This window comes from Emys orbicularis, chromosome 8 (genome assembly GCF_028017835.1).
Source record: "Emys orbicularis isolate rEmyOrb1 chromosome 8, rEmyOrb1.hap1, whole genome shotgun sequence".
Taxonomy (NCBI): domain Eukaryota; kingdom Metazoa; phylum Chordata; order Testudines; family Emydidae; genus Emys; species Emys orbicularis.
In genome coordinates this window covers 63,013,384-63,041,114 of record NC_088690.1, presented here as the reverse complement: position 1 = coordinate 63,041,114, position 27,731 = coordinate 63,013,384, and the positions used below count along the sequence as shown (strand labels likewise).

General features: G+C 46.3%; 1 protein-coding gene across 1 annotated transcript; it reads right to left on the bottom strand.

Moving 5' to 3' along the window:
• Positions 1-214: 214 nt before the first annotated feature.
• TMCO1 (transmembrane and coiled-coil domains 1) lies at positions 215-27,617 on the bottom strand. The gene is made up of 7 exons (XM_065408988.1): positions 27,345-27,617; positions 26,532-26,609; positions 20,932-20,991; positions 16,919-16,965; positions 16,140-16,207; positions 11,488-11,632; positions 215-1,292 (listed from the first exon to the last, which is right to left on the bottom strand). The coding sequence occupies exons 1-7, from the start codon at positions 27,412-27,414 to the stop codon at positions 1,194-1,196; spliced, it is 567 nt and encodes a 188-aa protein (XP_065265060.1). The 5' UTR covers positions 27,415-27,617; the 3' UTR covers positions 215-1,193.
• Between the last annotated feature and the right edge of the window lie 114 nt (positions 27,618-27,731).

Sequence of the window (27,731 nt, the reverse complement as noted above, 5' to 3'; positions counted from 1 at the left end):
CAGTAGAAGTACAGAGCTGATACTTAAGGCAATTCCACCTCTCAGCAGTTCTAGAACTTTGTCTATAGTGAGCCTGATAAAAGTTTAGCTTCAAGATTTATTTTTTAAGTCCCCTCATAAACAAAGTGAGTTGGGCTCCAGCTAATAAGACTAAGCTAGGTAAATATCTGGCAATGTAGAAATAGCATCAGGAACTGAACTAAGAACATATTGGTGAGTGGTAACAAGTTTTGAGCCTTTAAGACATGCAAACCGATCACTCAGCTTTAGAAATACAGTGAATAGCACAGCAGCATTCTATGTCCGGTACACGCTGTGTATGTACATTGTAACCCTTAGGTAGTAAAGGGTAGTTGCAGATGGTATCATTGGCATACAACAAACAAGAGATTATGTAACTGTTTAATCAAGGTAAGACTAAAGGCCAGGTTTGTTTAAAGTATGACTGCAATTGAACAGATTCCAGCTAAGCAGACAGCTAAAATGTGGGCACCGTAATGCTACATAAACCACTGCCAAGATGAGCTCCTTGGGAGGAGAGGGGGAATGTTCAGAAGCATAGCACCAACAACCTCTAACTGCAGCATGGCACGGTGGCCTGGGTACTGCACTAATGAGGAAACAAACTCCAGCTTTAGATGTATTTTTCCTCCCATTCATAGAATGGCACTGAACATACCTAGTTTCCCTATAGATGGGTTCCTAATACACAGAGGTATTTAGCCAGTTTGTCTAAGAGAACTGGGACACAATCAGTACTACAGCATGATGGTGCAAGACTTTCCAAAATCTGTTTATTTTACAGATCCTTGTCACCTGATTCAGGTTCCCTATCATGGCTCCAAATAAGGTTTTATTATCCTTACAGTAGTTCTATAAAGCAAGACCTTTCCACTGTCCCTGCAATGTGATTAGGTTACTACATTTTAAATGCAAGGGGCTTAAACGTTTATTACACAGACACACAAAACACATCTCACGTTATCTGCCAAGAACTTTGCTTCAATCGTGACAGGCTGCTTGTAGAACACGCCCAATACAAAGATGCTTCCGTGAAGGCAGTACCCATCCCAAAGGCTGCTTCAAATTAATAGAAAGCCTACTGTGGAATCCGATCTTGTTACAAACCGAGGGCAATCTGTCTTTGATATTGACATCAATGGGAGCTGCTGTGGAAGATGCATGACTATACTTCAAGAGAATTTCCCAGCTTGAGGAGGGGGACCAAGGAAGCCCCCTGCCTGCTTAGTGGCAGCCCGCGAAGGAGCCAGGCCAAGCATCTTCTGAATATTCTGTGAAAACAAAAAACAGAATGATGTGATGGTGGTGTGGTGAGAAGGAAGCCAATACACAGGTGAAATCCTGGTTCCGTTTAGACCAGTGGCAAACCTCTCATTAACTTCAACCTCCAGGGTTTTACAACTCAGTTTAGCCAGTGTATATATGTGATATATCTGTATCCATGCAAAAGGGCCCGGAAGAAATGCAACCCAGAGAGATTAACTGATTTATATGCATAATTAACTGCAATTGGAGGGGGGCCAAAGTTCCAGAGTTTGTTTCCTGATCAAGCTTCCCACAGTTGGAGTGGGGTCCAGTCCAGGGCTGCAATTCAATTTTATCTTCACCTACATAAGTCATAAAGCCAATGGGTAGGTAATACAGTTCTTGTTGCAGGCTGCAGCCTCTGCCTATTATGTTTTCTTTAAATTAAGATGGTAACATTAGATATCCTTGCAATTCAACTACAATGCATACGCAGTAGCAGCTTCCTGTACTCTGCTTACAGGCAGAAAATCTAGGAGCAGCACGTCCCTGTTTTCACACATTCCAAAAACCACTGTCAAGGGAGGCTGTAATTAGAGCCCAAGAATCTGTAAACGAGAGAGGAAGGATCTCACACAATACAATCAGAACTGGTTCACCCACCCGGCCACCACAGGAATTGCTGAGCTCCTGCCACAAGTCTGAGTACAGAGCTGATTTCTGTGCTAATGATGTAGATGGAAACAGTGTTTTCTCTCCTGAGACACATGGTACAATATACCTACCTATCAACAGGTTTCAGAGTGGTAACGGTGTTAGTCTGTATCAGCAAAAACAATGAGGAGTCCTTGTGGCACCCTAGAGACTAACAAATTTATTTGGGCATAAGCTTTCGTGGGCTAGAACCCACTTCATCAGATGCATGGAGTGGAAAATACAGGAGCAGGCATAAATACATGAAAAGATGTGGTTTGCCGTACCAAGGGTGAGGTCAGTCTAAGGAGACAATTCAATTGACCCTAGGATACCAAGGGAGGAAAAATAACTTTTGAAGTAGTAATGAGTGGCCCATTTCAGACAGTTGACAAGAAGGTGTGAGTAACAGTAGGGGGAAATTAGTATTGGGGAAATTAGATTTAGGTTCTGTAATGACCCAACCACTCCCAGTCTCTATTCAGGCCTAATCTGATGGTGTCCAGTTTGCAAATTAATTCCAGTTCTGCAGTTTCACATTGGAGTCTGTTTTTGAAGGTTTTTTTGTTGAAGAATTGCCACTTTCAGGTCTGTTATTGAGTGACCAGAGAGATTGAAGTGTTCTCCTTCTGGTTTTTGAATGTTATGATTCCTGATGTCAGATTTGTGTCCATGTATTCTTTTGCTTTGAAAGTAGCAATTCTTCAAACAAAAAAAACTTCAAAAACAGACTCCAAGATGAAACTGCAGAACTGGAATTAATTTGCAAACTAGACATCATCGGATTAGGCCTGAATAAAGACTGGGAGTGGCTGAGTCATTACAAAACCTAAACCTAATTTCCCCAATACTAATGTCCCCCTACTGTTACTCACACCTTCTTGTCACTGTCTGAAATGGGCCACTCATTACCACTTCAAAAGTTATTTTTCCTCCCTTGGTATCCCACTGTCAATTGAATTGTCTCCTTAGACTGACCTCACATTGGTAAGGCAAACCACATCTTTTCATGTATTTATACCTGCTCCTGTATTTTCCACTCCATGCATCTGATGAAGTGGGTTCTAGCCCACAAAATTTGTTAGTCTCTAAGGTGCCACAAGGACTCCTGGTTGTTTCTACCTATCAACAAAAATAAATTTTTGCAGATGACCTCGTCTCTGCCTTTGTCCACTGGTTAGATTTTTGAACACAGTGTTTTAATGCAACATCACACTAGTGTTAATGGAACATTAGGATTGGGGGAAAAAACCCCACAAAAAACAAGCATTTTCATCAGGAAAGTCATACTCATAGCAGAATGCTTAAAGATTAGTATTGTACTGAGATTTGTGTGAAGCTCCGTTAAAAACAGCACAGTGCAATTAAACTACATTTATTTAGTTTCAACACTGGATCATGTTAGAAGCATGATATAAGCAGAGGGCATCCTTCACTATAATCAATACCAGTGTTCTAAATGATGCAAGCTTAAATGGTGCTGGAGGGACAAAATGGAAAATCTGAATATGCACAAACCAAAAGAGGATAAACTACTGAACGGAGTTTCTTCACCCTTGAATGCCTTCCTCAAGAAGATTGTCAACACAAGCCAACTAGGAAATTTCCAGCTTCTACCTTTTAGAATCATGAGATTTTTGTGCTTTGAAGTGGAACATACGGAGAACTTCCCCACTACTTTGACACTCACATAGAGCAGAGAACCAAAAATTTTACACACAAAAGACAGAAGTCACTTTTGGGCAGAGGGTATGGAAAATTTCAGCCCAAATACAAATATGTAAGAGTTACAAGCAATTGAAAAAGGAAAGGAGGTTAAAGGGAAGTCACATCAGCTTTATAGCATTTGCCGATGGCAAACATTCTACTTTTTACAATTACACACAAAGCTATGTTAAAGAACATTAGAGTTGCAAAGTCAAGCACCCATAAGTTAGGAAATGTCAGAATTAAGGTTGTCAGTGTAACCTTAATTTGCCCCCCTTGTGCATATGCACGACGACAAAATCTTTAATTATAGGACCACATAGTATTTTTTCCAGCCTGCTCTGGGGATCAATCAGGGCTGTGTAGTGAACAAGATTATGGTCTACTTCATTTGTTGCAGAAGTTGGAAGGTGCGTAGTGAATAAGGCAGGAAACCTAAGGAAGAGCAAGGACATTCTCATGGTTGAGACAGTTGAATGCAGCCCTGCAGAACTGCATTCTATCTCTGCCTCTATTACAGAGTTCATGTGTGATGCTGCACAAGTCACTTAAACCAAACTTTTTCACAAATGGCCACTAATTATGTATGCCTCATTTACTGGGTGCCCAACCTGAGGCCTGTGATAGGAAGATAGTAAACAAAGGGTAGGAATAAATGGCCAGTTTTCACAGTGGAGAGGGGTAAATAGCAGGGTCCCCCAAGAATCTGTACTGGGAGCTGTGCTGTTCAACATATTCATAAATTATCTGGAAAAAGGAGTAAACAGTGCAGTGGCAAAGTTTGCAGACGATACAAAACTATTCAAGATAGTGAAGTCCAAAGGTGACAGCAAAGAGATACAAAAGGATCTCACAAAACTGGGTAACTGGGCAACAAAATGGCAGATGAAATATAATATTGATAAATGCAATGCATTACACATCAGAAAATGTAATCCCAACCATACAAACAAAATGATGGGGTCTAAATTAGCTATTACCACTCAAGAAAGAGATGTTGGAGTAATTATGGACAGTTCTCTGAAAACATCTGCTTGATGTGCAGCGACAGTCAACAAAGCTAACAGAATAATAGGAACCATTAGGAAAGGGATAGATAAGAAGACAGAAAATATAAGACACTATATAAATCCATGGTGCACCCACACCTTGAATGTTGCATGCAGTTCTGATCACACCATCTCAAGAAGGATATATTAGAACTGGAGAAAGTACAGAGAAGGGCAACAAAAAGGATTAGTTAGGGGTATGGAACAGCTTCCATCTGAGGATGGATTAAAAAAACTGGGACTGTTCAGTTTAGAAGAGATGACTAAGGGGATAGGATAGAGATCTATAAATCATGAATGGTGTGGGGAAAAAAGTGTTATTTATCCCTTCACTTAACACAAAAATCAGGGGTCACCCATGAAATGAATAGGCAGCAGGTTTAAAACAAACAAAAGGAAGTAGTACTTCTTCACACAACACAGAGTCAGCATGTGGAACTCATTGCCACATGTTGTGAAGGCCAAAAGTATAACTGGGTTCAAAAAAGAATTAGTTCATGGAGGAGAGGTCCATCAAAGACTATTAGCAAAGCTGGTCAGGGACGCAACCCCATGCTTTAGGTGTTCCAAAGCCTCCAACTGACAGAAGCTGGAACTAGGCAAAAGGGGATGGCTCACTTGATAAAGTGACCTGTTCTGTTCATTCATGCTGAAGGATCTAGCATTGGCCCCTGTTAGGAGACAGGATATTGGGCTAGATGGACCATTGGTCTGACCCAGTATGGCCGTTCTTATGATTTGCAGACATGTTGAGCACTCATAGCTGCAACTGAAGTAAATGGGAGCTGTGCTCTGAACATATAAAGCCGTATAATGCTAAGTACTTTGCAAATCAGGTCCTCAGCATCTCAAACTGGACACCCAAGATTAGTGAATACTTTTGATCTTAATCTCTCTGGGCTGCAGTTACCCATCTGTAAAATGGGGCTAATACCCCCTCATCTCACAAGAGTATTGTGAAAATAAGATCAGTAATGTTTATTAAAGCACAAAGCTGGTGTAATGTTTAGTATGAGAGAAAAGCCCCCGAGGAGATTAATAGTTCGGTCTTCAGAACGGGGTTTGACTGGTGAGAGTAACCAAGGCCTGGGGCCACCCATTGAACAATGAGAAAACATGGTAAGTAGTTGCTAATGAAGTGAGCACTGTCCATCCTGTTCACTGAATGAGGCAGCGTCCTGTGGAAAAAACAGCGAGTGGTCATGTGATTAAAGGCTGTATCAGGGATTGGCAACCTTTGGCACGCAGCCTGTCAGGGAAAGCCCCTGGCGGGCTGGGCCGGTTTGTTTACCTGCAGCGTCCGCAGGTTCAGCCGATCGCAGCTCCGACTGGCCGCGGTTCACCGTTCCAAGCCAATGGGGGCTGCGGGAATGGTGGCCATCGGAGCTGCAATCAGCCAAACCTGCGGATGCTGCAGGTAAACAAACCGTCCCGGCTCGCCAGGGGCTTACCCTAGCGGGCGGCGTGCCAAAGGTTGCCGATCCCTGGGCTGTATCATAACACATATGCACAGGCAACCTTAATTCTGGCATTTCCTAACTTCTGAGTGCTTGGATTTGCAACTTTAGTAATGTTCTTTTAACACAAAAACCTGTGTGTAATCTCCTGGGTTTTTAAAAAGGCAAACGGAAAAAAAAATTCCATCATGTGGCATTATATTGATGCCCACATGATTCATCAGCAAGGTTGGAACCTTTAGATCCAACCCACAGACCTCTGCCACTTGCACTACCAGAGGTAACTAATAGCATGGAAAATTTCAGCCCAAAGGGTTAAAATTTGGCCAGGTTATCAATAACTAAAAATAGGGCCTTGTAACAGGAAATACTGGCGAACTTTAATAAAAGGAGATGCTACAAACCCCACCTGTGATGAGATACATGTACACTATAGTTTAACTCAGTGGTCTCCAAACTTTTTTGATTGCGCACCCCATCAGTAAAAAATTTTTGAGCACGCACCCCTTGCTCCCGGCCGAACTGCCGAGGGGTGGGGGGGGGAAGGAGGAGAGAGAGAGAAAGCCGCTCGGACTCCCGGCCAAACTGCCGAAGAGGGGGGGGGAAAAAGCGGCGCTGTTCCGGCGGCGCTCCTCCTGCCGCGCACCCCAAAGGATCCTCTTTCGCAGCCCACTTTGGAGACCACTGGTTTAACTAACAAAAACATTAAACACAGTGGAAGGTCCCTAAGTAAATTGATAGTTCTTGCTTCACCTTCCTACTTGTGGGATAGTTGCTAGACAAGGAACACACTGAGATGTGTTGCATCATTTTAGGAGTAAGATCTGTATATAACACAAAAACATTTTGCTGTGGGAGGCTCCATCTTGTGTCTCTTGTCCCAGTACTATTTGCTCCAGATATTAATAAAGAAAGGGAACAGCTATTGAAAAGGGACTCAATTGACCAGTAGGGGGTACTGCAGGATCAGGACTGAGGTGCACTGATAGAGCAAAAGGGGAAGCTTGCACTGCATCCTCCCGACTCTTGTCGATGTCATCACTCAGCCCTCTACGTTCTAGCTGGTCAGACAGATCTCACTGGTGGGAGGACGGATTATGAGAGTAGAGGCAAACAGACATGTTGACCTGAGCCAACTATACCTGAGCCAAACTATAACCAATCCGAATACTACACACTCTCTGGCCAGCCTTTCCTCTCCCACAATTGTAGAGTTCTCTCTCCAGCAGACATGTAGCTAGCATCATGCTGATAAATGATTTTTGCAAGACAGTGATGTTAAAATTGCACAGAAGGTCCCAGACACTGATGCTGGGACTAAGGGCTGGTCCACACTAACCCCCCACTTCGAACTAAGATACGCAACTTCAGCTACGTGAATAACGTAGCTGAAGTCCAAGTATCTTAGTTCGAACTTACCGCGGGTCCACACGTGGCAGGCAGGCTCCCCCGTCGACTCCGCATAGTCCTCTCGCGGAGCAGGAGTACCGGCGTCGACGGCGAGCACTTCTGGGATCGATCCGGGATTGATTTATCGCGTCTAGACAAGACGTGATAAATCGATCCCAGAAGATCGATTGCTTACCGCTGGACCCGGAGGTAAGTATAGACGTGCCATAAGTGTTATGGAGGCCTGCACCATGTTGGGTTCCCACAGCATAGCACACACTCTTCTTCTCTAAAAAGGATGCTGTGGGCAGCACACTGTTACTGATGGGAGCGGAAGAAAGAAGCAGCAGGGGAGCAAGAACATTTGTATTACACTAGTCTCCCACCACCACCCCGCCCCTTGTCTTTTTCTTTGAATCCTTTCCATCGCACAATCAGTGCAGAGAGAATGGATGTCATTTCTGTGCAAAACTTTTAAGTGCCCTAGGCGAAGAAAACTAACCAGGACTGACCTCCTGCCCCACAATAATCAGGACAGTTTGTGGGAAAGAAAGATGTGCTCCCTCTCCTGTCTGCAGGGGGAATCGCTGGCCCCCACTCCCACCAGGAGCAGATCTTGAGTAGAGGAGGAGGACAGATCTAAAATTCAAGCATGTGTGAAAAGGAAACTAAATACTGGCAAGCCTCTGTGTAATAAAGGTTTATTACTCAAGATAAACAGGACAGGTGAAGGCTGTTAGTGCACTAACAGGAGGAGGGGCAAAGGATATAACTGACATTCTGCATCACACCCAATTCAGCAGCAGACTTCCTCAGCTGAAAGGCAGCAGCTCAATGGCCTGTAGAAAGCCTCTCCCAGCAGCAGCCCTCTCTCCAAACAGGAAGGCATGAGGAACCACTGGACAGGATTTACGTGCAGGGGGAGATGGGAACAGTGCAGAGGAAGTTACTCACTGCAAGTTGGATATTTCAGGAGATGCTGGCCCCAGGTCACAGGCAAAAAGGTGTCGAGCATGGCTTGAGGAGTTTCCTCAAGGTGAAGAGTAGCTGTGCTACCACTCCCCACCCCATAAGCAATGCCTGTTTAAATCAGCAGCACTTGATCCCCACCAGTTAGTCCTCTCCCTCCCCCAAAGCAGATTGAGACACTCACACCCTGAACTAAACCCAGGCTCTGCCTCAACTTAATGAGTTCTGGGGATTCTCTCCCACACCGCTCCCCCACAATGGACTCTGGGATATTCCCCTGTTCTTCCACTATTTAATTCCAGCGCCCCACCTCTCTGCAGCTCTTCTCCTGGGCTATTGCCCGCATGGAATGTAGAGGGGTTCCTCCACCTCCCAGCTCTATGGGGGCCAGTTTAAACTACAGTTTAGAGGTAAAGATTTGAGTATGAAAGGAGCAGCTACCTCTTTTAATGTAGTGCTAGGAGTACAAAGTACATCAGTTCTACAGGGAATAAAAAAAAGTGTTAAACTAGAGAGGCTGCAGCATATGAAGCTACACAGCTGAAAAACCCTTTCCAAGGCAATGGTGCTACTCCCCCCACCAGGCCATTAACAGGGACTCTCTGTCACAAGTAAAGACCCTTACTGGAATTTTCTATTGAAGGCTTGTTGGACTGAACAAGCTGAACACCTAGCATTGAAAACCTGAGTGTTTACGCCTAGCCATTCATTTCGTGCTGCTTCTAGTCTGTTTCATTGCAGAAGGGGACAGCAGGAAATAGTCAAAACTGGAATTTACCATGGGATTTTTTTATTTTAAAAACTTACAAAAAAGCCACTTGGGATTTTTCAGCCACTGAATTCCCCAAGTATCCAACTGGTGCAGAGCAGACATGCAGCAGCCAGCACAATCTGAGTTTCACTCTCACTACTCGTGGCCTTTCAAGGGTGCAAAAGAAAGTCTATTGTGTTAGACTAGAAAGGCGTAGAGCCACATTGTAACACAAATTGGTGGCAAGGAGAGTTTCCCCTGCAAGGCACTTGCTATCTGGTGTGAGATTCACTGGGGGGCAGTCACTGTAGAAACAACACAAAAGCTTCCCAGTGGGTGACACAGAAACCACAAAAACTAGACAAACCCCTCAGCACACAACAGCACCTGCTGTTCTAGTTCCAGGCCAGGGAAAGAGCACTTGACAAGACCTGCTGTGCTGAGAGCATTTAATAAGGGGTTGGTGGACTTGATGGCTTTTGCTAATTTGTTTGCCTTGTTCCTTTACACAAGACTGGACACAGATCTGATTTAATGAAGGATCCTGCTGTGGAAGGAGGGAGAGAATCTGTTTGATCCATTAATATGCACTTATTTTGGGGTAAAGGAGCTTTCATTCTATTATTGAGCCACTTCACCAAGCCCATCCTGACCCCTCTGTTAGAAGTTGGCACAAGAGCCATTTCCTCTGCTGACCTGCTGTAAGGGTTTCTAAGTCCCTTGGCACCTCCAGAGGAAAAAGCAACAGAGATCTGCAGATCAAGGAGAAATAAGCAGCAAGCATTCAGGAAGTGAACCAAAGCAAGAGGAAAGATAAAAATAGAGAACCATCTAAGTGCATCAGCATTAATCCAGCTTCCAGAGTCTATTAGCCTCTCACCACTCCCTGGAGGAAAATCAACAAGCAGAACACACTTTCAGCAGCACTCAAGTCCCACTGGTCCTCACCAACACAGACTGACACTCCATCCAACCTAGTCATGTGCTAATAGCAGATCCACTGTCAGTTAAACAGCTACTTCACCGTTATCCCTGCTTCAGTGCATTGCAGCTGATACAATGATGGCATCACTGTGGCAAGCTATTCTCAACCACAAAGAAACTTCCCATTTTCAGGGCCAGCAGTTCTCCCTTGTAGCAGAAGGGCCTGTGTATGGGTCACAGTCCACCATGGTGGTAAATTCTTAACAGTGTTCTCTAACATGGCCTTGCATTTTGTCACACCAGACCCCGATTCTATAAATTACTCCACCCACTGGTGATTGGGAATAGACAATACTCTGAAGGGAAAGCTATTCAGCCTTCAGAGAGAGTCATATATTAAGCAGGCAAGGGGAGGGAAGAGAATAAGGCACTTGAGAAAAATGCAGGTTTGACCCCGGACTTCCTTGCTGCCTCAGCAGATTTTTTGGACACAAATTGAGCCTTTTGGAGCACAAAGGCAGCTTACATTAAGGCTACATTGCATCTGGGAATGAGCGTCCCAGCCTGGGTCCACAGACTTGTGCTGGCATGGCTCAGGCTAATGCTCTAAAAATAGCATGTAGATCGTGCTTTGATGTTGCAGCTCAGGGTCTCAAGCCCACCCCGCTGGCTTCAGAGCCTGAGCCACAACATCTACACAGAACCATTTTTAGAGTGCTAGCACAAGTCCCACTACCATGAATCTGAGAATTTGGGCTAGATGGCTCACTTCCACATGCAGTGTAGACATGACCTCAGGGTACACTAAAGAAGGAGTGTTTTTCTTTTTGATATGACTGTACTGACAGGTTTTTAGTAAGGACTTTTTCTTAGCAATCCAGGCATCTTCTGAAGCCTGCAGTGAAGTCAGTGAATCATGCAACTTGTTCTTTGCCAACAACAATCCTATCAAGCCACAAAGTTACATGGAGACACATAGCAGGGTGGAAGCTATTTCCACTGGCTCAGTCTGAATGTCCTGGAGTAATCCTGCTGATTTTAGCCAGGTCTCCCCCTCATGGGCTGAGAGAAGACCTCCTATAAAGTGAGACTTTTCTGCACTACATTTCCTTTGACAGCCAAGCCTATGGGAACCAGAGGTCAACATGAAAGCTTCAAACAAACGTAGATCAAAGACAGACTACATGTGCTAAATTGGTTATTGGGCACTTGCTACTCCTTACTGGGTGGCAGATCAATACCTGCCCCATTCCCCACCCATAGGAAGCAGCTCAGCACTCACCTGTCGGATAGACATGGTGCAGAGAATGTAGAGGAAGATGAAGGAGCAGTCAGTGTAATCCTCCCCCAGCAGGTTGCGATGGGACAGGCCCTGGATATAGGAGAGGGGGATAAAAGGAAGTTTTGCCACCACTCGGCCGTCAAATCTGGAAGAGAAGAGATCACTTAATGTGAGACGTCAACCAAGTACCCAGCCTAGAGAAGGGCTTCAGTCTGGGACAGTAATTGGGTCCCTGGATTGCAGAAAAACAGATTAAGTGTTTTAAATGAAACAGGCCTCCAAGAGGACAAAACCAGATGGAAGATCAAGTCAAAAGCCCAGAAAAATGTTGCCCCACCTTCACATGCACAATACTAGAGAGACTAATATATACACACCTGCCATCCTCAAGCCCCTGCATATCAAAGTGGCCTGCCATCCACTGGATGGACTGTGCAGGCTTCCCTCAGCAGATGCTATGGAATGACAAGGGGTCCCTCCTGGAGGTCAACCTATTAACGATTACTGGTTGGATAAATTGCTGGCCATGGTTTGTGGGAGACAGACTAAGAACTTTCTAATCAACATCCTCAAGTACTGACACCTGCTATTTAAAAGCCAAGTGACACATAGGTTTCTCCCAGAGTACTGTAACACTTGAGTCAAGAGACTCAATTACCAGCCTGTTGTAATACAGTTACTTTATGCAGACTGATGGATTTTTGTACTAGAGGTATGTGCTCAGCTTTCAGAAGACAAAACAAAGTCCAACTCTGTTTTTTTCTCTCCAGATTTGCTACATTTATCAGTTACCAAAAGGGATGTGGGCAACCGCCATGAAGAGAATTCCTTTTCATACAATACTCCTTCTCTGCATTTGCTCTTCAGAAGCAGGGGACATTGTATATTCCCCCAAGGTACCTGTGCAGCTCCAGGAGATGGGAAGCATTCAGTACTACATTCCAGAGATGGAGACATGGTGTGAATTTGGACAGACTGAAGAGATTCAGCCTCTGAAACCAGACAGCCAACACTACCCTTTGAAGCAGTGTGCATATCATGCTGCATCAGTGTATGCTCAGAGTTTGATGTTATTTTCTCCTTGAGTGCTGATTTTCTAACAGGTGTTTCTGGTTTCAAGAGCTCCTAAATGAGCATTCTTTCCTGTGGAGAGGCATTCACACAGAGCTATGGTTCTAACATGTGCCGACATCTCACAGGCAGTTTGGCAGTAGGGCTAGGAACGGATGTTTGTCTCCCTGTAACATCCCCAGTGTTTTAGGATTCTGCGTTACTCCTACTGTGGGAACATAGAGTAGCTCAGAGATGATACCCTGAGGTACCTACCTTCTCTTCTGGCAGGTGACCTAGGTTTTAAGGCACACTCTTGTAGGGAATTCTGTAAGGTTTGATGCTTTAAGCATGGATCAGGACTTATGAGTAAGATGTTAATGTCCAGAGAGAACCAAGGTAACTTCTCTCACTAGATACCCCTATCTGCCTGGATCCCAGTCTAGTATTCACCTGCAGATCGCCCTACCCCTAGCAGACATACGTTTTGCCTGGATCCCACCAACCTACAAAGAGATTGCCCTGAATGGATAATCAGGATCCTCATGCTAGATCCTCAACCTGGCACTCTGCTTTTAGTGTTCAAGCCAGCCTTCCTGCACCTGTCCCTCCCATCCCTGTACCGTGTATTACAGCTCCCATTTTCAAACAGCAAGAAAGGGGCTAGTTACCGTTCTCTGTATATATATGTTGCATGTACAAAGCCTCTCTGTAGGAGTCATATGCCTAACTGTATGGCCATGGCTTTTAGGCAGTAGCTGACAGAAGGGGTACATGGCCAACCTACATTCTATTGCCCAAAGGTATACACAGCATGCTCACTCCAGACAACCTATAGTCCCTCTCCCCCAAAACTTTAGGCCTTGTGCTCTCCAGCAGGGGGGGGGGGGGGAAAGAAGTGGGTGAATGAAGCAATACACGGACTCTTGTTCCAAGCACAAGCAATCTCCTTTTCTCCTTCCCAACCCTGAATCCAGAGCACCTCTGTAGGTGGCTAGGTAGCCATGACCTCCCAGGAAGTGGCCTGAGGAGCCCAGCTAAACAGTGATTGAACACTGTTCTCCTGCAACCAACATCTCTTCTTGATACCACATCAAGAGAACAGCAATTGGTGAAGGTGTCAACCAGCTCTCTCCCTCCTCCCCAAACAGCCCTACAGATTTCAGATGAGGGCATGGCACTGACACAAGACACTGAAGCTGCCCTTCACACATAGGTACACTAGCCAGCTCATAAGACTGGAAGCACAGTCTTAGCCACTTAGATTGCCATTAAGCCAAAACTGTCAAACCTTTAGATTTTTCTTTAAGTGCCATAGACAGTCTCTTGGACTTGCTAAAAGGGTTAGTCCTGTTTAAATAGTAACGGAGCTCTCTGGACATCTGGGATGTGACATCTAGGATGGGCAGCTTCACCTTCCTGCGATAGCTTTAGAAAACAGACAGCAACATGGCATGATTTAGACTTTTTTTTTTTTTTTTTTTTTTAAAGAAGATCATTTTAAAAGTCAAGACTGAGTGAGGCCCAAGTTCTAATGGGCCCATGTGAGTACAGTATAGGGGAAGCTGGCGGTAGCAGACTGTACTCCAGAGACTGAGAAGATGGCCACCAAGAATGAAAGTTTAATCACAAGCATCAGTAGGTTCTAGGATGGAATGATACATAGTTGTAAGAACCTTCAAAAGTAGTTTTAGCAGCTGGACAAACATGGAACCCCTGCACAGAGAGGTGGGGGAGAGGAGGGGGGGAAGAGAGAGAAGGAGAGAGAGAGAATTGGGACCACAATCCAAGGCCCTCCGTAAAGCAAAGCACACAGAACACAACTGCTTCTGCCAGGTGGATGCAGAACGCTGGCCTTGTAGTGCAGTTTCCAACTATGTATAGGAGGAGCAGGGGGTGGTTCCAGATGGTTGACTGCTTCTCTAATTGTGCTTGTTTGTCTGCACCTCCCAGGGACTTTTCCTTCCCTAGAGATAAGCGTCAGAACAACCCTCACCCAGAATGAGCTGCTTGTAAGCATAACCTGGGCCCTTCAAAAGACGCAGATCCCTACTGAGTGCCTCAGTGAGGGGAATGGTACAAAGTATATATTTCTGCCTCTCTCTTTGCCCAACATACTGAACTCCCGGTGGATGAACAAGGGCTCCAGCCTCTAGTGTTCTTCAGCAATCAGGGAAAGAGGCACATACTTTGTCCTGCAAGTGCACTGCTGGAGAATTTGGGGCCAAAGCAGACACTATGGAAGGAAGGGTGCTTTTGTTAAAGCTCTACAGCGGAGCGGCATAGAGCTGTCTGCCTGCTGCTGTGAAGACAAAACGAAATGGCAGACTCTTCAGTGGGGAGGGACCCACCTTTTCATGCTGGTGAGTGACAGATCTGGTTCTGCACCTAAAGCTGCACTATAACTGACCTTAGTACAACAAAGAACTCTCATCGGCAGAACATTTTTAAGTGCTGGCATTTATGCCCAGACCCTAATACAAAGGGCTGGACTTTGCTTCACTTCACCAACAGCAGGAAGTGTCCCTTCACATAAATTATTTGTATCACAGAGCACCCACAATATACTAGGTACTGTCTAAATATAGTGAGATTTCCTAACCTGAAGAGCGCACATCTGAGACAAGCTGCATTCACCCTTCCCAAAGTACATCAAGTATCCCCCTCGGTGGCTCTTGATGCAGCCTTTAAGTTTCATATAAGCATCATGGCAGAGTTGGGACTTGAGGAGGGACTGGAAAGTGTCTTTATGGTCCAGTTCAGAGAGGGTGTTCCATACAAACGGCTGCACAGAAGAAACCACAAAGATGGTTGTGGGATAGGTGGACAAATAAGGAACTGAGGATGGCATTACTGGTTATGGGGAAGGTAACAACACGAGCAAATAAGCAGGGTGGGGTAGATTTGTTTGAATGACCAGTTAAGTTTGAGACATCCACAAATCCAGAGGCCAACCATGGGACTACTGTCACAATCATTGTGAACAAAAATTCCCCCAGCATTTTTTTGTTTGTTTGTTTTTGGGGGTATTCTGACAGTATTATTTAGACATATAACCATATGAAAAGTAGAGCTTATATAAATACCCTAGTCAATTCCAAAATCTTTTTTTCTTTAAGCATCTCAGCTTCTGGGGGGGGAGAAAAAAAAATCAGACAGTACTGCTTTAGAAAGCAATGAAGCAGCCGATGCAGATGTGATAGAAAGGTCTGAAGACTGTGGAAGGCTGCCTGATCTCTGCAAAGCTATTCTGAATTAGCCAGACTTTCATCCTGGTCATATATTCCAGAACAGCAAGCATGCTCAGTTGTGGCTAAAGTGCAGCCTAGAGAATCCCTGCATGCAATGCTCCATGCTGAGCTGAGCAGAAGCAATGAGTGCTGTGACCTGCAGATTCGCAGGCTGCACCTCCATATCGAAGAGGAGGAGAGCTGCAGTTTGATCCATTTTATACAAATTAGGTGCAGTTCTCAGTGGGACCCCATGAACATCAGTAGAATGAGTCCAAGTAGCAAAGGAGAGAGGGAATGGGATACATTCACTCTGAAGGCTCGGAGGGTTGGGGGGGAGGGGGGGGGGGAGCAGAGAGAGTTGATACTTACATGGAGTTGAACATGCCCATGAGGGCAGTAAAGCAAAAGCCAATTGCAAACATGGACTTCATTCGAACCTGCAACCAGAGAGGTCAGAGTCATTCATTATTGACAGCTAATGCAGAGAGAAACAAACAGATTAAAAATAAAGGCAAGTCCCACAGTTAGGGCTTGAGGGCTTTAATGCTGAATAATGGGTTTTGTGCAGCATCGTCAGGATCAGAAGAGAAGGCAATCTTTCAGCTCACTCTCTCAGCTTGTAGGAGAGGAGACCAGGCAGAAAACTCTTAGAAGGGTTGAATAGCTACGAGTACTGGAACAGCCATGAGAGGGATCATAGGGGCAAAGAGCCTGTGGAGGAAGGGGAGCGCTCAGGGCTGTCCTGTTAACCAAGAGGTTGACCACTCATAAAGAAAGGGGAGTCCACAGGAACTGTGAGGAGGGAAGGGAAACAACAAATGCAGTGGGCTCACTAGGAAGATGGGGTGGGTAAGTGGAAAGTCAGGAAAACTGCTTTTATTTTGGAAGCACTAGAGAGATTGTGGGGGCGGAGGGGAATGAGAATTAATGAAGCTATGTGTGGAGTGAAGGGGCGACTAGTGTAGAACTCAGAGCCACACTGTAGCTTGCAGATGTCAGAAGTGCAGCCCATGGAGATATGTGAATATGAGCACCTACGATCTGTGCTTTAGAATATAGAAATTAAGGGTGATCCTTCACCTCCTGGAGAGCTCAAGATCTAGCCCTTCACTAGTTTGGGCATTGCCCCTAATTTACAACATTCTTACCATCGACAGGTCCCTGTTGTTGTTCTTCAGCTTCTCTTCTTGCCTCTCTGTAAAGCAGGAAAGAGAATAGAGGTTATACAAACCCAGACACCAGAATGATTTCACTTTCAAGTCTAAACCTTCCTTGCTATCCAAGCCAGTAATAGTTCCAAGACAGACTCCAGCTCTGTATGCCAGACATTACAGTGTGAAAACTGCACACAGCCAACTGTCCTTGAATCGGAACAACATGCAGCAGAACAAGTATATGAGGTTTGTCAACATTCAAAGGCAATGCACAACAACTCAGACAATGGGCATGACGACATACGGACACGTCAACTGGAAAATCAAATAGTGCTTGTAAAAATCAGGTAGTGTCAGCGTATTTTATTCTGGAAGTAGTGTTGTTCTAAGAATGTTATTTGCACATCAAATCTTATTACTGTAAGGCAGTGGTTTTCAAACTGTGGGTTGCGACCCAGTACTGGGTCACGGAATGTAAGGTACTGGGTCACGGCGGCTCGGGTCAGCACCACCAACCGGGCCATTAAAAGTCCCATCAGCAGTGCTGCCCGGCTAAGGCAGGCTAGGTCCCTACCTGTTCTGACACCGCGCTGTGCACCGGAAGCACCCAGCAGCAGGTCCAGCTCCTAGGCGGGGGAGGCCACAGGGCTCCACACACTGCCCCCTCCCCCCGAACACCGGCTCCGCACTCTCATTGGCTGGGCTCTGGGGGAGGGTGGTGCCTGTGGGCAAGAGCTGTGTGGAGCTGCTTGTGCCTCCGCCTAGGAGCCGGACCTGCTGCTGGCCACTTCCAGGACACAGTGCGGTCCTCGGTGCCAGGACAGGCAGGAAGCCTGCCTTGGCACCCCTGCTGTGCCGCTGACCGGGAGCCGCCCGAGGGGAGCCTGCCCCACAACCCCACACCCCAATCCCTTGCCCCAGCCCTGAGCCCCCCCCCAAACCCGGAGCCCCTGCCTGCACACCAAACCCCTTATCCCCAGCCCCACCTGATCCTGCACCCCCAGCCCAGAGCCCTGACCCCCTTCTGCACCCCAGCCTCTTGCCCCAGCCCTGAGCTCCCCCAAACCCAGAGCCCCCTCCTGCACCCCAAACCCCTCATTCCTGGCCCCACCCCAGAGCCTGCACCCCAGCCGAGAACGCTGATCCCCTCCCACAGCCCAACCCCCTGCCCTAGCCCTGAGCCCCCCCCAAACCTGGAGCCCCCTCCTGCACCCTAAACCTCTCATCCTCAGCCTCACCCTGCAGCCCTCACCTCTGCACCGGCCCTGAGCCCCTCCCACACCCCAAACCTCTCGTCCCCAGCTCCGTTGGGTCGCAGGCATCAACAATTTTCTTCAACTGGGTCACCAGAAAAAAAGTTTGAAAACCACTGCTGTAAGGAAATGCACTACATATGTTACCTCTGTAATGAAGTATGAGTTGTCTGTAGGGATTCCAAGGTCAGATCACCAAAGCTGCACTTAAAGTAGGACAAAAATCCTACTGTTTCACACTTCAAAAGCCTAAGGAACCATTCATACAAAGATTGGATTTTCTATGCAATATTTAAGTAAAATATGTATACTAGCTTTCTGAACAGAACACTTTAGGATACTCCTTTTGGAAACATTGTGCTGCGTTGCCCCTGCCATTTCAGTCACCACAGACTCCAAGTTTCACACATCCTGATAACATCTCACGCAAAGGCCACTTCAAATTTTTTTTTTAAAAAGTTATTTTTATTTCCCTTATTCAGGAGGGCTGTTTTGTGCTATGTCAAGGTCAGCCAATGGAACGGTCATGTTCCATCTGCTATTTCCACTGCCCCATCTCGCCAGTCCTGATCCTCTCGGTGGCTAAAGATCCAGAGGCAGCCTGGAAAAGCCACAGATATGGGATTGAATAGGAATGTGGAAAACCACAAGAGATATTGGAAAGGGAATGTGAGTGAGGCCTGGGGAAGTAGTTTGTGGCAGCGCAAGGTGTCTGGGAGTCCAGCATCTCTATATTGGGGTATCAACACAACAGGTGGGCCCTAAAGCACTGTTGCTATGAGACAGTAGCACCAGGAGAGTCCTTCAAACACCAAAGTTATAAGCAGCTGAATATAGAGGGTTACAATGGGAAGTGTTTGGTGAAGCAATAGTAACTCTTCTAACCCTCTCCTCCCTGTTTCTCATAACTAGAAATAACACACATTTTATATTATATAAAATATTCACATTTTAAAAAATAATTTTGACAGACAATATTGATGTTTATTTTTAAGCTTTTTAGATTTAACCATTTAAATGTTCAGTTGGGGGGGGAGGTGTCAGACAATTATGACTAGACACAGATTCAAAAAGTTAATTCTTTATAACCATTAACAGTCAACATCACATGTGAAAATATACACAATAAATATCCTTGAATCCACAAACGATCTCTCTTTTTATTATTCATTCACAAGTCCATTTGTAAGAAGCCTAATTCAAAAGTCTAAATCGGTGGATTTTGACTCTAATAAAGGTCTCAAGAAGCATTTTTCTTACTTTGCCGATCTAAACTTCAATCATAGATGGAAATATTTTTTCATCAGTTTGTGTGTACAATGAAATTGACATTTACGAACATTTACCAATAAATATCTAACCCTTCCAAGCCCACTTATAACTTTATCAAACAAACCATTTAGGCTAGAATTTCCTAGGCTTGCTTTATGACTCCAGTTAACACTTCACTAGCTCAAAAGGGCATTGTAAAAATAACGTCATTAGTGCTAGTGAGGCACTCATACTCAAGTGATGAATAGGTGAGAAGTCCAAAGGGAAATAAGGCATTCCTTGGTCACAGTAGGGTTTGGATAGTTAGCTGTAAATAAGGTATGAGTCCACACTGAATAATGAGGATAAGAAGGAATAGCAAAAAGCTTCCTCTTTCACTAAGCACCTTCCATCCTATGCACTGAATTTCCCACTGATTCTGTGGGAAAGAGATGTGCTTGTGTAATTAAGGCCTGTATCATAATGCACACGTGAAAAAGGAAAGGAATTAAGGCTCTGCACCTAGGAGAAGTCCAGAGATCACAAGGTTTATATGTAGGAAAAGCTATTTTAAATCATTTATAGCTATTCTGGGCCTTGTACAGAACTGATTATAAGGAAGACACCTGGTTTTACAGGAAGAGGGATGAAAATACAGTCCCAATAAGTTTTGTATCTGTCTAGGATGTTACTGATAAGTTTTCTGTAACAATTCAACTGGTTGCTCTGCATCACTCGCTCATGGCTTTAACATTTGAGAGTAATGTGGCCATTCTAAACACATTTTCTCTCACATATCCCCAGACAAAACATTATGTTGAACTGGAGTTAAGGAGTATACATCAGTAACTTAAAGGAAAAGACACATTAAAGGAATGTTGTAATTATCCCCAAAACAAATGCTACAAACGCAACTGAGGCCAAGTTTGAAAGAAATCTGACCACATTTAGATATAAAGATGCCGTTACGACACCCATACACCCTTCACTCCATCCTACAGTCATGCTATGAGGAAAAAATGAAAAATCTAACCTCTAAAAAGATAGGTTTCATCCAATCTGGGACCACAAACGCTAACATGTATTCCGATAGTCCCACAGTTATTGCATGGTGATAAAGCATTGCAGCAATGAGCTCTCAGGGATAACATCTGGGAACAGTTAAGGCTAAAAGACTACTTGGTCTGGGTCCATGTGACTAGTCCCGCTTATGCAGCAGCGGGCATTGGAATCCCAGTGCCACCGGGTTTGCCTAAAGTCAATCTAGAAGGGAAGAGGCTAGTTCCCTTGAAAAAGGCTCCAACAGTCCACAGGGAAGAAGAGAAAGTCACATTCTAACCATCCCATCAAGAACAAAGTCTCCTCCCATCCCCAAATAAAGTGTTAAAGTTTTAAGGGGAGGTGGGGGGGTGGAAGGAAAGGGAAAGTCACCTCCAGCAGCTTCTTCTCACAGCCCCCCACTCACTTTTGGAGCATCACACCTCCCCCCTCCCCAAATCTTACCTATTTTCTTTTTTTGCTGTCGGCCTGCTGATTCAGTTATCGTTTCCTTCTTCTTTTCCACTACAAAGGGCAAAGACAATATAGAATCACTGTCACACAAACAATGAAGAGTTATGCTACTAATCCCTTCTCTTTTCCTCTCCCTTACACCCAAAACCCTCATGCAGACAGGAGGAGGAAGGAAGGAAGCAAGATACAGATATATGTCTATGATATATGTTCAATGTCTTATAACCTGCCAGAGCTGGACTGATACAAATGTTTACAAAACCAGGAATATTTTCCAGGCCCTGATCCTAGATGAGGAAAAGAACAATTTCAATCCCTGTCAAAAGCCAGACTTTTAAAGCCTGCCAAAGGAGCCCATTACACTGTGAACCAAGGAGCTTGAGTATCATTTTGGTTTAAACAGACCTTGCTGATTTGTCATTATGAATTCTAGACAGTACTTTCAATTCAACAAGTGTGATGAAACAAGCTTTATGGGAAACTCTGACCCTAGCTATCTGCAGTGGGAAGCAGAACACAGAAAGGCCTGTGTTCTGTTATATCCCTTCTTCACAGGCAGGCATTCTCAGTGGAAGTGCTGCGCCAGCAGTCTGGCACAGCCAGCTCCATTCTTGCTGGTCATCCAATTAGGGCTGAAATATTTCCAATATTTTGAAGTTAAAAATTAAGTAACAAGTCTAAACTTAGTTATCAAAGCTACCAGAAAACCAAGTAAGACCACCAATCCAGACAGTAGACACTCCACAGATTGCTCCAAGCAAAGCCAGATAGTCACAAGCCAGAGTGCTGATCAGTTGAGACTGTGATCCAGCAACTATACTTTTCAATCTGCAAATGGAATCATCTCCAACAGCAGAGAAATTTGATTGACATTCCCAGAAAGTGAAAGCCAAGTTTTAGTTTCAGGTTTACATAGCCAATATCACAATACGAAAATGGGATGATAAATGTTAAAGTACGGTTATGATAAGATAAGTGATATTGATCGCCTTTTTTCAACGGCACATCTGTATATCTACTTTACCAACAAACCCATTTTCACTCCTGTCGTCCCATAGTGTCGGCGCTGAAGACTTCTGTCTCACATATTAGTATATCAGTTCAGTTTTAATGGCAGAACTTTTAATCCTGGTGATAACCAAGACAGAAAGACTACAGCTAAATTTCCAGATCACAGGAGAATTTGTGGTGCGAACAGATAAAATTCTTATGACTCATAAGCCGACCTTGCACAATTGTCAAAAAATGAACAGCCCAGGCACAAACCTGCTCATCTGCTTTTACCACAATGCTGCTGATGAAAAGGTTATTGGTGAAGTTTACTTATCCATAAACTAAATCACACACCTCAAGCAAGCAGGCCAGTAGGATTATGCAAGGGTGACATAAACTGAGCAAGTTTGCTCAGAAAGGTCACTAGGGGTAAATAAAGTGGCACAACATCATTTTTATTCTCACTATAACCACGCTTCAGTCTTGCAACTTCTTCCATTGCCAGATAACAATCAGACATCTATCCTGAAACTTTCAGGCTCACTGAGTTTTGAGACATGGCTGTGCCATATACCATGAGTATGTTTTTGTTGAGAGATTAAATTATAAATACTCCCCCAATCTAACAGCCCTAGTTTATTCACTTTCAAGACCCATTTGTTTCTGTAGCTGTGATAGAATGGCAAGGCTCTGGCAGAGGAGCCTAGTGATCTTATCCGTGGTGGGTTTTTTTTTTTTTTGGCTGTTTTATTGGTTGTTGCTGTGGGTACATTGACAAATGGTTGAAAGGTGTGGCAGGAGTGATCTATTTTACAGTTGTAGATTTAAGAATTGTCAAAGGACAGATAAGTGCTCCTTTTAAAATGGATATGTGGATAAATTATGATTAATAAATGCTAATCAAATCTGAAATTGTAGCTAATATTTGTTATTCTCAGCTCTGCCACTCAAGCTCGAACTCACAAGCATTAATGTTAACAATTATTACTGGTGTATGCACCTCACATCTGGCTCTTCGTGGAAACACAAACCAGAGATAGGAGGAATTACAAAATAATCAGAGTAAAGTCTCTACAGCAGGGGTGGCCAACCTGAGCCTGAGAAGGAGCCAGAATTTACCAACGTACATTGCCAAAGAGCCACAGTAACATGTCAGCAGCCCCGCATCAGCTCCACACACTCCTCTCCCCCCACTCCCAGCATCTCCCGCCCACCGGCAGCCCCGCCAATCTGCGCCTCCCCTTCCCTCGCCGCACCTCCTGATCAACTGTTTCATGTTGCGCAGGAGGCTCTGGGGTGGGGAGGGGGAGGAGCGAGGGCAGGGCAGGCTCAGGGGAGGGGGCAGGAAGGGATGGAGGGGGGTCAGGGCCTGTAGCAGAGCCAGAGGTTGAGCAGTGAAGTCCCCCCGGCATATTGGAAAGTTGGCGCCTGTAGCTCCAGCCCCGGCGTCGGTGCCTATACAAGGAGCCACATATTAACTTCTGAGGAGCCGCATGTGGCTCCAGAGCCACAGGTTGGCCACCCCTGCTCTACAGCAATCATTAAACAGCAGAGATTAATCTATACCAGCTGCTTATAAGTTCTACAGCACCCAAACAAGTAGCACATTAACTCTAAACCCGGGGTGGGCAAACTAGGGCCCGCGGGCCACATCCGGCCCATCAGACCTTTTAATCCAGCCCTCAGCTCCCGCTGGGGAGCAGGGTTAGGGGCTTGCTCCACTCCGGCACTCCAGCCAGGGAACGGGGTCGGGGGCTTGCCCCGCTCTGCGGGGCTTCTGGGAAGCAGCCAGCATGACCCCTCGCCAGCTCCTATGTAGTATGAGGAGGCACGGCCAGGCGGCTTTGCACTCTGTCCCATCCGCAGGCGCCACCCCCGCAGCTCCCATTGGGCTGGCTGTGCCTCTGCATAGGAGCCGGAGGGGTGACATGCTTCCTGGAGCTGCTTGAGGTAAGCACCGCCCAGACCCTGCACCCGAGAGCCTACCCCACCCCCCCAAGTCCCAGCCCTGATCCTCCTCCCACCTCCCAAACCCCTTGGTCCCAGCCCGGAGCACCCTCCTGCAGCCCAAGCCCCAGCCCCACCCCAGAGCCCACACCCCCAGCCAGAACCCTGACGCACACATACACACACACACAGTTCCCCAACCCCAGCTCTGATCCCCCTCTTGGCCTCCGAATTCCTCGGTCCTGGCTGGAGCATCCTCCTACACCCCAAACTCCTCATCCTCAGCCCCACCCCAGAGCCTGCACCCACAGCCAGAGCCCTCACCCCCCCCACCCAACCCAACCCCCTGCCTCAGCCCCCTCCCGCACCATGAACTCCTCATTTCTGGCCCCACTCCAGAGCCTGCACCCCCAGCCGGAGCCCTCACCCCCTCCCACACTCCTACTCCCAATTTCGTGAGCATTCATGGGCCGCCATACAATTTCCATACCCCGATGTGGTTCTCAGGCCAAAATGTTTGCCCACTCCTGCTCTAAACCCTCTGCTGGGGTTTCAGTTGCTTTCATAACTTGTACTAGTAGGTTTTAGACTTAGCTACTCTGCGCTGTCTTATATGCCTGGAAAAAGTATGGATTGGATGAATGGACTATAAGGTGGATAGGAAGCTGGCTAGATTGTCGGGCTCAACGGGTAGCGATCAATGGTTCAATGTCTTATTGGCAGCCGGTATCAAGCGGAGTGCCCCAGGGGTTGGCCCTGGGACTGGTTTTGTTCAACATCTTTATTAATGATCTGGATGATGGATTGCACCCTCAGCAAGTTTGCAGATGACACTAAGCTGGGGGCGGGAGAGGTAGATACGCTGGAGGGTAGGGATAGGGTCCAGAGTGACCTAGACAAATTGGAGGATTGGGCCAAAAGGAATCTGATGAGGTTCAACAAAGACAAGTGCAGAGTCCTGCACTCAGGATGGAAGAATCCCATGCACTGCTACAGGCTGGGGACTGACTGGCTAAGAAGCAGTTCTGCAGAAAAGGACCTCGGGATTACAGTGGAAGAGAAGCTGGATATGAGTCAGCAGTGTGCCCTTGTTGCCAAGAAGGCTAACGGCATATTGGGCTGCATTAGTAGGAGCATTGCCAGCAGATACAGGGAAGTGATTATTCCCCTCTATTCGGCACTGGTGAGGCCACATCTGGAGGATTGCGTCCAGTTTTGGGCCCCCCACTACAGAAAGGATGTGGACAAATTGGAGAGAGTCGAGCAGAGGGGCTGGGGCACATGACTTACAAGGAGAGGCTGAGGGAACTGGGCTTGTTTAGTCTGCAGAAAAGAAGAGTGAGGGGGGATTTGATAGCAGCCTTCAACTACCTAAAGGGGGGGTTCCAAAGAGGATGGAGCTCAGCTGTTCTCAGTGGTGGCAGATGACAGAACAAGGAACAATGGTCTCAAGTTGCAGTGGGGGAGGTCTCGGTTGGGTATTAGGAAACACTATTTCACTAGGAGGGTGGTGAAGCCCTGGAATGGGTTACCTAGGGAGGTGGTGGTGGTATCTCCATCCTTAGAGGTTTTTAAGGCCCACCTTGACAAAGCCCTGGGTGGGATGATTTAGTTGGGTTGGTCCTGCTTTGAGCAGGGGGTTGGACTACATGACCTCCTGAGGTCTCTTCCAATCCTAATCTTCTATGACTCTATGATTCCAACTGGTCTTCTCCTGAAGGCTCAGGAGAGAGGGAGACAGAAGCCAAGCCGATCTTCTGTCGAGCTGTCACTTGCTTAAATCCCTTACTTCACTTATTTCTATTGATGCTTTTCCGCTCCACTTTTACCTTATACCTTAGATCTTCCAACTCTTCCTCCACCTCTCTATCTTCTTCCCTCTATCTCCATCCTTCATTTCCTTTGCTCTTTTTACTGCATTGTACTCCCTCCACCCTTCTCCAAGTCCTTTCAGGATCATTTTATATAGAGAGGTTGTACTTAAACTGGTGCAATCAGTTTAAAAAACAGTTTAAACTCATGCAACTTCTGTATGTATATGTATAAGGTCTTTTCTTCCCTCACTTTTTTTCCTCCTACCACAAAAATCATCCTCCCTCATTCTCCTCTGGCACCTTTAATCTCACTCCTTATCTATTCCTCCATAGTCTCTCATACCATTCAGCCAACCACAATTCTTCCTCTTTTCAGTAACGCCTCCTGCTCTTTCCTCCCCAGATCTGGGGTCCCTCTCAAAGAGCACAGGCAGGATCCCTAAGCTCACTTCAGTGCAGCTGGTGGAATCCATATACATAACCACTGGCTAACCGTGCTAAGGAAAGAGAGGCTTACACCCATCTCTGTTCCCCCCATTCTTCAGTGGAAGTTAGGTAGGGGGTGGAATTAACATCAGGACAGGTCTCAGTACTAACCCTTCTCCTTCCAGTGAAGGACAAAAAAGGATAAAGCTAGGGGCTGGCTCCCTCAGACCAGAATGGCAGTAGTCATGTTTATAGCTCCCAAGTATTCTATGGTGAGGTAGGGACCCTCGGGAACAAACAGCAGGCACCTCTTGCCAAGAGCAGACCCTACTTTGAAAAATCCTGGAGCAGAAAACAATGAGAAGACAAGAACAGCCATAGTATGTATGGTGTTTGAAAGGCAACACTTACATTTTTTGCTTTGTTTTTCCACTTCAGCTTTCAGTCTCTTGTATTTCTCTGTTCTGTAAACCAGCACCCATGTTATACCTGAAACAAGCATCAGATAAAATAAGGGGACAATGGCTTTCTATACAGCTCTATTGCAACTGCCCCAGGGCTGCTGCAATATTTGGATTTGGGTACCTTAACAAGGAGAAAGAAACCCAGAGAACAGCAACATACAGTAAGCAGAGGGCTGTCTTTGTCGAGGAAGCATTAGATGCACTGAATGGCACAGACACCTCTGTGAAAAGCAGACCTCATATCTCCCAGCACTTTTATTGCTGAAAGTTTACCTCAGAAATCTATAGAAATAGATACACACAACTGAGGCTGTAGAGTCATTTTCACTCTGTCCAGCCACGATATGTACACAGTCCCCATCACCAGAGCCCTTAAAAACCTGTAATGCATTTCTCCTCACAACCGCCCGCGAAGGGCTATTGCCCCCATTGCACAGATAATGGCGAACTGGGGCACAGAGTCACCCACGGTCGCTGTGGCAGAGCCAGGCCTGGCCCTTGGCCTCAGGGCTATCGCGCTCGGGGACCCAGGCCGGAGCCCCACTATGGGCTCTTCGGGTGACCAGAGAGGAGCCCCTCCCCTCTGCGCCCCCGGAGCCCCACTCGTAGCCTGCCTGCTCCTGAACCGGGAAGGGGCTGGCTCGGAGGCTGCTCACCGGGTTACGCCTGGCCGGCGCCCTCTCCCTACTGGAACACGCCGGGGGGCAAGGAGACCGCCCGGCAGCCCGGCCACCCCAGCGCAGGCCGCGACCCCGCTTACCCTCGGCCAGCAGCGCCGTGCACACCGAGATGAAGACGATGAGGACAGTATCGGCGAACATAGTGCTCATGGTGCCCCCAAACCCGGAAGAGACTCCCGCGCACACACGACTAGACCGGAAACTACAAAGGTCCGACTAGCAGCCTAGCAACTGGCTCCACTCTCCGGAAGTGATGTTACTCAGATTTCCGGCAACAAGGCGACCGCCAAGCGGAAATCCCGCCTACAAGTAAAGGGCGGGAAGAGCTGCTGGTTGGGCGAGTAGCCTGCCAATAGTGACGTTAAATTCACCTCGCGCCAGGGCCCGCTCAGTCCCTCAAGCTGGAACCAGCCTTCTCCTCATGGGGCTTTTTTCGCAGCCCGTGGGTCAGAGGGCACCGGACCCCA